Source organism: Seriola aureovittata, chromosome 15 (assembly GCF_021018895.1).
Source record: "Seriola aureovittata isolate HTS-2021-v1 ecotype China chromosome 15, ASM2101889v1, whole genome shotgun sequence".
NCBI lineage: Eukaryota > Metazoa > Chordata > Actinopteri > Carangiformes > Carangidae > Seriola > Seriola aureovittata.
Window position 1 is genome coordinate 9,117,285 of NC_079378.1, and position 12,716 is coordinate 9,130,000.

The window sequence follows — 12,716 nt, forward strand, 5'->3', positions numbered from 1 at the left end:
CAAGGCATTTTGGATGTAAGTGTTTCTCCCAGTATGAGTCATGAAGTTTATTGTTCTAATTTCAAATCTCCTGACAACATATTGTCTCAGTCAGCTTCTAACTATAGCTGATGCAATCCTACATGAACCAGATTTAGAACAGCTCTGTTGTTTCTGTGTGTGGCTGTTTTCTCTGAGCTCCTTTCACTGGTTAGCAAAATCTTGATGACAGTTGTCGGGTTGCACGCTCACGTTGCCGGGTCACTGTCAGTGAAATCTGATCACATCACACCCACTCAGTCCTGATGCAGCTTTCAATGTTTTAAATGGATTTTTATTTAACTTTGATCGTTGCTTATTTAGTCTTTCAGTTTTAATGTTATAGAGAAATATAGGTGAATGTGGAAATTTTAGGGGAATAGCAAGATTGAAGAGGTTAAATCCATCCGTCTGATTGTTGTTTCTCATCTGCTTTTAGTCGACGAGTCGATAACCCCGGTCCCACCCCCAAGGTCCATTGCCAAGACGGTCATATCTGGACTAACTCAGGTGACGCTTTCTGTGTTTTTTGTTGTAGCTGATTGTTTAAACTAATATTGGCTTTAAATTCTATTCTTAAGAAGGAAGGAGGAAAAGCTATCAAATACTCTTTATTAATGTGTCAGCTTTGCGCTCTTCAGGATGAAGACACAGTGATGGAAAACACTAACAAAACAGGTGCGTACATGACGTATCAAGCTAGCATCTTAAAAAAAAAAAAACATCACAATGCATCAAACTTCCCTCCCTTCTCCCTCTTCTTCTTTTACACTGTAATTTGTTCTTGTTTTTGCAGAGTTGCAGACTGCAGATGAGACACAGCCTCCCAAGCAAGAAGCAGAAACAATGGTCAGTTGTGTGTTCCTCGCTTTGCTCCGTATCTTCTCTGCTTCTTTTCTTTACCTTTGACTCTCACTCTCAGATCAAAGCAAATGAATATGATCAATGTGGCCGATGGCTGCAAGAACAACCCATTCATTTATAAAGAAAGTATTTCCAGGATACACAAATTGTATTTTTCCATACCTTTGGCTTCTCTCTAATCCTTTGACCCTCTTCTTCTGCCTGTTTTCCTGCTTCCCCCTCCCTCTTTACTTTACTTTCCAACTCCCTCTTTCCCTTTGATTTCCTTTCTCCCTTTTTTTCTTCTCTTTGTGGCCGTCTGTCATTGTGTGTATGTTCATATGTGTGTGTGTGTGTGTGTGTGTGTGTGTGTGTGTGTGTGTGTGTGTGTGTGTGTGTGTGTGTGTGTGTGTGTGTGTGTTTGTGTGTGTGTCTGTTTGTGATGGGGCTTGTGGTCAGTGTCTGCAGGACACCAGTCAGTATGTGCTGAGTGAGCTGGCAGCGTTGGAGACGGAGCAGAAGCACATCGACAGCAGAGCCGCCGTGGTGGAGCGACGACTGCGAAGCCTCATGGAAACAGGTGAGTGTCACACACGTTTAAACCTGGTACAGTAGATTTATGGGCTCTGGCCTGAACCCTTTTAAAGACATCTTGAGAGGAGAGGAGAGGAGAGGAGAGGAGAGGAGAGGAGTGGCACTGCATAGTTAAATGTATAAAGCAGCCAGTAAGATCTAAATGAACTGACTGTTTGCTGTCAGTCACATTCTGCTCATCACTTCTCAACAAATAACTCTTAGAAACGGCAAGTAGAAAAATAATTGTCTTTATTTTGGAGACCATATAGTTTTATACAAACTGTCCTTTCTTTTTCTGCGTATACAGGAAGTGACCGTGATGAGGAGGAGAGACTGATCCAGGAGTGGTTCACTCTTGTGAACAAGAAGAACGCTCTGATACGCAGACAGGACAACCTGGAGCTACTGTAAGACCTCTCACGCACAAACAGTATATTGCATATACATCGCACACTTCTTTTTATCCACCTGATTACTGACTGCATCCACAGGCAAGAGGAGCAGGATCTGGAGCGGAGGTTTGAGCTTCTGACCAGAGAGCTACGGGTCATGATGGCTATCGAAGGTTAGGAAGAAGTATTCAAATCATTTACTGAAGTGAAAGCAGGAATATCACAGTGTAAAAATATCATTAATCTGCAAAGTCCTCAGTAACGACATCTTTACAGTAAATGATTATATGAACCATTATGTAAAGTGCTGCTGTTTGCCCTGCAGACTGGCAGAAGTCGTCCACTCATCAGCAGAGGGAGCAGCTTCTCCTCCAAGAGCTGGTGTCTTTGGTCAACCAACGGGACGAGATTATCAGAGACATCGACGCCAAGGAGAGAGGGTGAGTGTGTGTGGGTGTACAGCTGTGTGAAAAAGACAAAGTCACAGGAGGGAGATAGCAAATTCCTAAAATAAAAGAGAAAGCATTAAAAATTGATATTTATATATTGTATATTTCATATTATTTGATTACCATGTTTTAAATGAAACCTTTAGATTAATGATTGTAAAAATGTATGTGCAGGGCTCTGGAGGAGGACGAGCGACTGGAGCGCGGTCTAGAGATGAGGAGGAGAAAATACAGCAACAAAGACAAATGTGTCCTCCAGTGAGAAGAGAGGAGGAGCACAAAAGGCTTTTTACTGCTGAGCCCCTGAAGTCACAAAAGATGATACTTTTGTAGGTTGTTCATAATTTGTGTGCGCAGGATGAAAACAAATCTTTCAGGACTTGTGGGGGCTCTGTATTTTCCTGTTTGTTTTCTAAGTTAAGTGCCTTCATTTTCCCAGAGAACTGCCAGATTGAGGCTGCAGACTGTCGTCTTCTTCTCTGTAAAAATGCTTGTCTGTTCATGTCACAGTTGAATTATTTTCAGTCTGTCTTAACATAATAGTATTATTTTGATTCAATTCACCTATTTTTATTTATTTAAATGATGCGTCAGAAAGTTGGACTTCTATTGCACATGTGGTGTTTTGTGTGTTTTGTGTGCGTATTCTTCTGTTCATTCAGTATTTGAACACTGGGTTTTCCTGTTTTGTTTGTTTGCTTGTTTTTCAAAATTAAAGCAGAATGTGCCATATCCTCGTAACTTTTATGGCAAATAATTTATAGATGCTTATGGTATGCACACATAAAAAAAGAAACTGCTCTGTTTCTGGTGATGTTTGTTTTACATTTCTGTGTCAGACATTTCCACCCTGAAAAATATCTGTTAACATGTCAAAACATTTCAGATGACATCACACATGAGAAGTCATGAGCTGGACTCAAAGCCACAGTGTTGTTTGTACAGTGTACACGTTTTCAACTGCAGGATGACTCCAATGTCACATTTTGATAAAGCCTGAAAGCATTTCCATGTATTTGCAATATTATACTTTTTTTCTTTGTTAGATGTTGGAGGTTGAAAGTGTTTTATTAAGGAGGCTCATGGTGGTTTGTAACTTAAAGTATTTATTTTAAGTGCCTTAAATCAATCATAATGTATATATGGTTGTGACGCCTGCTTTATGCACAGAAATTAACCTGTTTCCTCATTTCTGTGTTGTTTGACTACTGTATGCATGCTTTTTGAGGTGTGCTGATAAAGTGGTACTCTGCTTCATATCATCACTGTATGCCTATCACACTGTATACCTAAGGTTGCTGTCTTTATTTATGTTGAGAATGATGTTGATTATTATAGTAAATATTGGTTTGTTGTTTACATTTGCTATGTTTGAATTCTGTGTATTATTGATAAGGTGTACCATAGTGCTCAGAAAACAAATATATTTAATGCAATGTCCCATCACACCCTTTGTGGTGCTGATACATTAATATATTTGTATTATGAAGTGTCATGAACTCCTCAGCTCTGTAGTGAGTTTTGAAGTGTAAGATAATTAAAACATCAAATTACTTAAGTTAAATACACAAAATACAATTTTTATTTTACATCTTTGAGATGTTTTTGATGTTGCATAATGCAAAAAAATATTCAACATATTGCATCAGTTTAAGAGTTAAGAGTTCAAACCGCTCAGGCCAACACTTGCCCAGACTTACTCATAGGATTAGTTCATCCAAATCAAACAAGTGTAGGCCAGTGGTTCACAAATGGTGTACCGCGTGAGGTAAGTCCAGGTGTGCCATGGTATTTTGAGACAAACCATTATTATTGCATTACACAACTATACAAAAAGTTCTGAGTTTTGTCAGTTCTTTGTATGCACTCATTTCCCAAGACAGGTAAATGCTATACCCTTAAAAAAAAACATTCAATAACCTTCGGCAACCCCTGATTTTCGCTGTCGGAGCAGGTATCAGATGGTGGGAATTATTACTGTGTGACACATCAAAGGGCCATCCATGGCCCTGATAGACAGCCAGTGCCAAGGAGGAGAGCAACTGTAGACACCAGTGCAGAAAACGAACCAACACCAAGACAAAAGTGAAACAAAGTCAATAGGCAGAATCACGAGCGCTACCTGTCTTATTGCTTCAGATGGCCCGGGGATGTTAACTACCCCCTAGCCCGAGTGCGTCATCTGTCGGGAGAAGTTGGCTAATGCTAACATGGTGCCAAGAAAGCTTAAAAGGCACTTGGAAACCAAACATCCCTCGCACGCTGCGAGAGACTTGGCCTATTCCAGGAGAGCACGTGATCCGAGGCAGCAAGACAGCTTGTTGGATTGTGTGAAAGTGTCTGATAAGGCGATGGAGGCGAGTTACATGCTAGTGGGGTTTATTGCAAAGCAGAATAAACCTCACACAGTAAATAGCGGAGACACGGTGCCTCGGGCAGAAAAAGGTTGGAAATCACTGGTGTAGGCTAGAAACAGCGTGGTTAGGGCTAAGTCGGAAAATGAAGTTTGTTCAGATATGTAGGCTATGTAATCTTGTGCAACAGTACGTCATGGATGGGCCTACCTTTGAAAACATGAACGTTGCCTTCTTATTTATTTTTTTGTTTTTTTTCATTTTGCACAATGTATTACTAAAATATATGAAGCCGTTGACGATAGACGTGCTTTTCCCTCAAAAACTTTAACCATCGTCACGGGGTTGTGAGCACTTCCCTGGTGGTCTAGTGGTTAGGATTCGGCGCTCTCACCGCCGCGGCCCGGGTTCGATTCCCGGTCAGGGAACGACTACGTTTTACTCTGCAAAGGCTAATATGTTTAACCGCAACTCGGATTTTGTTCTTCATTGTTTCTGTAAATTAACCTCTGCATGTTAAGGAGTTACCTCCCATCCTCAACTATTTGCTAGAAGAAGTATTCCCCTTGACGTTGTAGTTCATGAAACGGTTATGTTGCTTCTCATTTCATCCCATCAAATCCGGAGTGTGATAATTTACCAAACAAAGAGCTGAATCAACACCTCTCAACAGTCTCAACCAACATTTAACATTATGAGATTTATGGAGTATTTATTGTGGAGCTATCCCAGATAGTAAAATGCAAGTTATGGCCCAACACATGCCTTGGTCCTCGGCCTGAGTCTGGCCCATATCTGGGCAGATTCCAGCTATTATCCTCTTATATTGACTGGCAGCCAGAAGATTTTCTGTGTGCAGCATAATTGATCCAGACGTGGAAGTAGAATCTTACAATCATGTTGTATATGGACCGGATTCGGGCACTGGAACTGGGTGTACTGGGTCAGAAGAAGACTTATTTTGATATCTGGGATGGTTTTATTTTACAGGTTTTACAGGTGATCTTCTTGTGTCTAGTCCTTGTGCTGTAGCTGATATAGTTTAACTTTGGCCACTTCTGGGCAAATAGTACATTTAGTTTTTTTCTTAAGTGAAAATGAGTAAATAAGCTGTAGCTAAAAGTCAACAGCTCAGAGTCTTTCTCTTCTTGATTCTATCACTCATCCTGCAGATCACTTCAAGATTTTTACGCTGTCATGTACATGCAGCATGTTTCAGATCCAGCCACAGATTTTCAATCATGTTCAGGTCGGGGGGGGGGGCTGTGAGGTCCGTTCCAAAAGTTTCATCTTGTGTTCCTTGAAGTAATTAATGGTGGATTTTGAGGTCTGCTTTGGATCACTGTCCTGTTATAGAAGCCAACCTCTTTTCAGTTTCTTGAATGACTGCATGACAGTTCCATCCTGTATTTGCTGCTATTTAGTGGAATCTATTCTACCCCCATGTTTAAGGCGGTTGAATGCAATAAAATACAGGGTTGTATTTTTCTTTTTCTATTCAAAAATCTACAAAACATGTAATTTGCCCAGGGGTTCCTACACTTTTGCATACAACTGGATCAGTAAAGACAATAATTATAACCTGTGTGTTTGTGTGTGGACACTCACACCTCCATATGTGTCCTCTCAGTAGAGAGTATTAGAGCTAAGCAGCTCCCTCTAATCTGAACTGACAGACTGGATTGAGCCAGTCCAAAGCATGATGAAGCTGAGCTGTTATTGTTAGCCGTAGCTCACCTGAGGAACCTCCTGAAACTGTGATTTCACACCCTCAATTTTGTCATGCTGGAACCAGAACATGGTCTTATAAGGCAGGTGGAGCACGCCCATACAAGGTGCTGGGTGTGTGTGCTGAGCTGCCTTCTGCTCGCCTGTGTGTACGTTGGCAGTTTATATGTCTGGAGAAGCAGCTTACCCAGGTATACAACACACTAGCAGTTCTGTGACAGTGCTGTTAGACTGGGCTATTAAACTTTTGTGTGTATGTGTGTGTGTTTGTGTGTACGCACAGGGACCATCCTAGTGTGATAAAGCGTCGCTGTGTCAGTGTGCTGCTGGTCTCTGCGCTGTCACCTGCAGCAGTGAAGGCATGGATTCACTGGGCTGATATCAGGGTGAGTAGAATTCATCATCTGTATCACAGTATGTCTCTTCAATTATCGGCTTGTCACATTTTTACTACGGTTTTTCACAGTGGCAAAAACATTTATTTTCTCAAACATGTAAATACAAAACCCAGTTGTCCAACTACATTCACAAAACCTATAGAATATATTTTTTTATATTATATTTTTTTTATCTTCCTGTGAAAACAGCACTTTCTTTTCGCACTACATTTTCTTCAACCGCTGAACTACCGTATTTCTGCACACAAGTGCACTTACTTGACTTGGATAAGTCAAAAGGTCTGCTGCGAAAAAGTCCATTGATTTATACTGACAGGTGTCTCATCAACAAGGATAGCCTAAATGACGGACCCACCTCTCTGTATAATGTGATACAGTTCAGCAGCACCACAAACTACACCCTGCAGGCGCTGAGCTTCTGTAGAACAAAAAGCGACCTTTATAATCTTGTGTCCCTTGCATCAGACTGTGGTGTACCTAATAAACTGGTAACTTAGTGTAGACACTCCGTACAGGGAGTCAATATCTTTCTCAAGGACACTTCACAGAGGGGACTGAACCCTGAACCCATCCAGGTGAAGGGCTGTGTCCTCAATCCGAGGGGCATGTTCACCATAAATAAGGGGTCATATGGGGTCACTCATCAGCTTAACTTTACAGTCACTTTAGTGTAAAGGTTTTGTTCATAAGGGTAAATTTTGGCCTTCCAGGTCGATGCGTCTGTATGGGAGCTGATGGGGGTTCGTCTGGAAGGTTTTGTTCCTGCACTCATACTGCCACTGCTACTAACTATGGTACGTCAGAGAGTCCTCACATAGATGAGCCCCTCAAGAAAAAGATGATGTTTCTATCCCTAAAAACCATCTGGAGCAAATGTTTGCTTTGTTAAAATCACAAGAATTAGACTCTCTGCAACTTGAGCACCTGCTTTTCGCAGCTGGTTCGATAATATTGCTTGGCAAGGAGCACTGAGAGATACATCTCAGGATCTGAGGAAAAACAAACACAATAAAAAAAGCATTTTATTTTATTCATTTTTAACAATTTTTATTACCTTATTTTCTTTAACCTGCCAGACCTAAAGTCAACCTGAGATTCTTTAAGGTAAATCTACTTGGATGAAAGAAACGGTATTCTGTGGATCCTCTTTCCCTCTTAGAACATTTTATTTATGCTGCACTAAGGCAGTTTTGACATTTCAGAGACTCAGTTTCCATTCCTGCTGCATTACAGCATGGCTTTACAACCTCCATGAAATTACTGCATTTTGTAGCAATATCCCATGAGCATCCTTAAACCACACATTGAAATGCTGTGCCCTGCTGTTTCTAGATCCCCATCTTTAATCTCTTTTTATGTACTTCCACTGGATGTTATAAACAACTGGTTTTATTCTAAACATCAGGTTTTTTATCTTGGTCCCCTGGTTCATTCCGCAATGGACAACCCTAATGGCTTCACTATGGAACTGCAGTCTGCACTGGGTGAGTTATACTTTGTGTGTGTGTATATATATGTGGTTTGTATGTATTTGATGTTTATGTCATACATAGTAAAGTCCTGACTTAATCTTCCCAGATGTTCAGTCGTGGAGACTCTCACTAGGAGACGTAGTGTGGCTCAGGAACCAGGTGGTGGCGCCAGTGACGGAGGAGCTGGTGTTCAGAGGGGCCATGCTGCCCATGCTGGTGCCCTGTGCAGGACCCACAGCTGCCATCTTTATGGCTCCACTCTTCTTCGGTGTCGGTGTGGCAACCAGATTTTCAGACTTTACCAACTCAAGATTTGACTCTTTTACAGATTAACAAATGATAAAATACATGAATTAAATGAATGCCTTTTTGTTGTTTTTGTTTAAATACCTATTAGTAAGTGCAAGATTATTTTCGATGACATGATATTTGTTAACCAAACAAACTACATTTATCCCACAATTCATAGTTCTTTTACCGTGTTATTCTAGCTCATTTCCACCATATCAAAGAGCAACGGCGCCTCCAGAAGGATAGTATGAGAGTCATTCTCCTGGTGGCAGGTCAGCTGGCTTTCAAACTTCTCCTCAAGTAAACCAAAGTGAAACAATGCAAGCATCGGCTGATGTATGCTTTTATCTCACAGCTGCATGGATTAAATAGCTTTTCAAATCTCATGCACCACAGACATCTTCATCTAAACCTTGGTTCATGTTTAGTATGTATTACACAACCTCTATCAGCTTTGCTTGAGTATAACATGGACATGCTAAAGATATAATAAGCATTTATCATATTGATTTTGTAGAGGAAGATTATAAATGCGGCTCTTCTTTATGCTGTTCTGTTGCAGGGATGCAGTTCTTGTACACAACTGTGTTTGGTGCCTTCACTGCCTTCATATTCATGAGAACTGGTGAGATGTGGAGAGAACAGGACAGCGCATTTCCTCGCTACTCAACCACAGACCACGCCTCATTGAGTCTCTTGTCTCTCTCTATAGGTCATATTGTGGGCCCAGTTTTGTGCCACTCGTTCTGTAACAGTCAGGGCCTGCCTGACATCGGCTCCGCCCTGCAGCACCCTCAACGCACAGCTCTACTCTTCCTATATCTGATGGGAGCCCTGCTGTTTCTGGTGCTGCTCTTCCCGCTGACAGACCCCTTCTTCTATGGTGCCATTCCTGTCTGCAGCCTGGCTCCCGCTCCCGCGCCTGTATGCTAGATCAAGTTAATTGCAATACAGTCACCTTGCTGTTAAAACTCTGTGTGTGTGTGTGTGTGTATGTGTGTGCGTGTGTGTGTGCGTGAGAAGAGAACGATTCTAACAGTTCAGACATTTCCTGCATGGTCGAAATATTTCCTACTGTATTGAAACTCAACACCAGAACAACTTTCCCTGGGTGAGAGAGAGAGAGAGAAAGAGAGAGAGAAAGAGAGGTAGAGAGGTGTGTGTGTGTGTGTGTGTGTGTGTCCGAGAAAGACAGATGAAGTGTGAGAATGACTGAGTGAAAACGGAAGGCGGTAGAGGAGACAGCAGTGGAGAGAGACACATATGCAGACAGAGAGAGAGAGAGACGGACAGAAACACAGACACTGGGGCCAAAAAACACACGAAAGGAACCAAAGTGGAGAGAGACGACTATGTCAAGTCACATTATGAGGACAAATAAGGCCATGAAAGGCAGACTTGTCCTGAAGATAGTGAGAAGGAATGGTTACAGCCAGAAGCAACAAGAGGATTGCCAACAGACATGAAGTGGAGAGAAGAGAAGAGAAGAGAAGAGAAGAGAAGAGAAGAGAAGAGAAGAGAAGAGAAGAGAAGAGAAGAGAAGAGAAGAGAAGAGAAGAGAAGAGAAGAGAAGAGAAGAGAAGAGAAGATTAATGGAGAAAAGAAAAGGAAAGGGGAGGATAGGGGGAAACATGAGTGTGTCCCCAAGGAAATTCAGAATGTGGAGGAGAGGAGAGGAGAGGAAGAGAGGAGGAGAGGAGGTGGTAGAGGAGAGGAGAGGGGTTGTTCAGGGTCAGTGGAAATAGTGAAGGGTTAGGACTGAGAGGTGAAAGGCTGTGCCGGTTAGGATTTATGAGACAGACTGGCAAGCTCTTTATAAAAACTGTGTTTACAACCTAAACCAGAGAAGACAAAGTTAATTCACATGCACTTCTGCAGATGCACGCACTAGACCAGACCGGACTAGACAAGATTTATATGGTTTGTTATGGAATATAATGTGATATAGGGAGTAATAGTCTAAGCTAACAACTGCTAGCAGTAGATTTATATTTACCATCCAGATATAGATATAATAAAGTATCTATCTATCTATCTATCTATCTATCTATCTATCCATCCAAAAAGAAATTGTATGAGCATATTCTCCTGAATGTCAAACTATCCCTTTAATTTGAACTTATTGCATCTGATTCTTCTGTGTGTGTGAGCAGTGAGTCTGTAACAACACCAACTCCCCATTACATTTAGCACCAACTAACATCTGAAGACACACTAGGATTTATAGCGTGTTCGACTATGAAAAGGTTTAAAGGGAATTAAGGAAGGTTTTTTTTCAAATCTTTATTTATCCAAGGATAGACTGCTGATTTCTCATCATGCTCCGTCTCTGCTTCACTTTCATATATTTCATCTCAGTCATACTTGGGTCCTTTCCAGTGCAACAGCACAGACTTCGGTTGCTGGCTGCTGAAAGTTTCAGGATTTATTATTTTTGGGGGGGGAAAGACTTTGCTACTCTGCATCAAGCTTGACAGGAGTTTTTGCAAGAAGCGACTGTATTACCTATTTACCTCCCCGGTGTTTTTCCTCGGAGAATTATGCAGAGATAAAAATCCTACAACCTCTGATTTGGCAGCCACAGACTGAGACTGTAAGGTGGCCACTGCCTCACAGCTGGGAATGTGAAATGAAGACAAGCAGAACAATAGAGAGGGAAGAAAGAGAGGCTGTTATTCGACTTCAGTGCAGAGGACTGGTCTGCAGAAGATTTTAGCATTGTGGTTAGGGAATGATTTACCTTCCTTTGCTGATGCTGAGTCAGTTCAGAAAGCAGCTTTTTGAGCCACAATTGAGACCAGGACACATGAGGGATGTGGATGTGAGGTGCAAAATATGACGTTTATGTAGGAAGAGAGAAGAAATGGTGCAGAGAGAAGTGCTGGGTTATCTCAAAGGTCCGACAGGCTTTGTGTCTAGTCCCTTTCTTGTAGAGTCATAATCCTTTCTTCTCACTGTTAATGCATTTACCATTACACACACACACACACACACGCACACACACGCACACGCAGATGGCTCTCTCCTTGGAGAAATATGAGTGTATCATGAAAGATTCTACAAAAGAAGTGTAAGATGTATGCGTGCGTCTGTGTGTGCATGTGCATGGCTGTGTCTATGGAAAAGCTGAGCCTATCATCTGGTAAAGGAATAATCTGTCAGGAATTATCCTCTCCCAGCGCTCTCTCCATCTCTCTTTCTGCCTCTCAGCAGTTTTTTTTTTTTCAAACCTTAACAACCAGGGTTTCTGTTTGTCTGAGGTTTGTTTACACGTATATGATTCTTTGATATATTAGTGTCACTCCGGCTTTTACTTGTCATGTTGCTTTTTCTTTCTTTTTTTTTCTTTTTTTTTCTCCAAAGCTGAAAAATGTTTTGTGGACAGCCAGAGCTTAGTCACTGCAGTTTCCATCTGCAGCCATGTTTGTTTTAAACTTGACTCCATACCGAAAAATTCAGAAGCAGCTGTTCACACAGTGGTATTTATTTCCCCTTTTTCCATTGTATAACAGATTAAAGAATGTCATGTGAGTATTCTTATAAATGGGAATCTCTAAATGAAGAAACTAATGAGATTTCCCAAATCCTGCCCATGCACTGAGATGTTGTTGTTCTGCAATCTGAAAATCTGAGTTGTTCTTCTGGAGCTGCTCAGTAGATAATGGTAGGGGGCTGTGTTTGTACTGGGCAGCTCCCAGTTGTGAGCGTGAGTGAGAATGAACATGAAGGAAGGAGAAAATGGCTGAAAAGCATATTACTTGGTCAAATAAAGGTTAACTTGCAAATCTCTTGTCATCATAGCTATTTAGAAAGCTGTGATGCAGGGTTACCAACAAGCTTACATCTGAAGTGTCCAAACATTTTTAGTTGATGGGCTTCAGGAACTGTAGATCTCAGCTGGCAGGAGTTTACTCTCTCTGGATTGAACAATTAGACAGCGATCCCCAGTCTGCTCAGATGTTTGTGGTGAAGATTTGTTGACAGTCTGGGTGTGGAAGGAGGGCATTCATGTCTGCTATGAAAGATGAAACATATGGACCTTGTAGAAGAAGTGGATAAAAGTATCGTCTTTTTCCTCCAGTCCACAGAAATCACCAGGAATGCCTACACTCCATTATTTAACCACAAGGCCGCAGCTAATTGCTTCAGTGTGTGCATGTGCGTGTGTGTGCGCGTTTCAATGTGTGTGTGTGTG

The 12,716-nt window shown here is 41.5% G+C and overlaps 2 protein-coding genes and 1 non-coding gene across 14 annotated transcripts in view; all 3 read left to right on the top strand.

The window, feature by feature from the left end:
• ehbp1l1b (EH domain binding protein 1-like 1b) overlaps nucleotides 1-3,637 on the top strand; it is a 29,292-nt gene extending 25,655 nt beyond the window's left edge. For 11 of the 12 annotated variants that reach the window (XM_056398289.1, XM_056398277.1, XM_056398278.1 and 8 more), the window contains 8 exons: nucleotides 458-528; nucleotides 660-696; nucleotides 815-867; nucleotides 1,321-1,441; nucleotides 1,745-1,844; nucleotides 1,929-2,002; nucleotides 2,155-2,269; nucleotides 2,453-3,637. In XM_056398289.1, the coding sequence (XP_056254264.1) occupies nucleotides 458-528; nucleotides 660-696; nucleotides 815-867; nucleotides 1,321-1,441; nucleotides 1,745-1,844; nucleotides 1,929-2,002; nucleotides 2,155-2,269; nucleotides 2,453-2,540 (659 nt within the window). In that variant the 3' untranslated portion in view covers nucleotides 2,541-3,637. The remainder of the gene's footprint in view (nucleotides 1-457; nucleotides 529-659; nucleotides 697-814; nucleotides 868-1,320; nucleotides 1,442-1,744; nucleotides 1,845-1,928; nucleotides 2,003-2,154; nucleotides 2,270-2,452) is intronic. The other variant, XM_056398279.1, reaches the window with a different exon arrangement.
• A 1,351-nt stretch (nucleotides 3,638-4,988) lies between these two features.
• On the top strand, nucleotides 4,989-5,060 carry trnae-cuc (transfer RNA glutamic acid (anticodon CUC)). The gene has a single exon. It is a non-coding gene; the product is annotated as a tRNA-Glu (tRNA).
• An 813-nt stretch (nucleotides 5,061-5,873) lies between these two features.
• On the top strand, nucleotides 5,874-9,570 carry LOC130182791 (CAAX prenyl protease 2-like). The gene is made up of 7 exons (XM_056397940.1): nucleotides 5,874-5,881; nucleotides 6,644-6,746; nucleotides 8,164-8,242; nucleotides 8,337-8,504; nucleotides 8,722-8,793; nucleotides 9,084-9,146; nucleotides 9,234-9,570. The coding sequence occupies exons 1-7, from the start codon at nucleotides 5,874-5,876 to the stop codon at nucleotides 9,452-9,454; spliced, it is 714 nt and encodes a 237-aa protein (XP_056253915.1). The 3' UTR covers nucleotides 9,455-9,570.
• The last annotated feature ends 3,146 nt before the right edge of the window (nucleotides 9,571-12,716 follow it).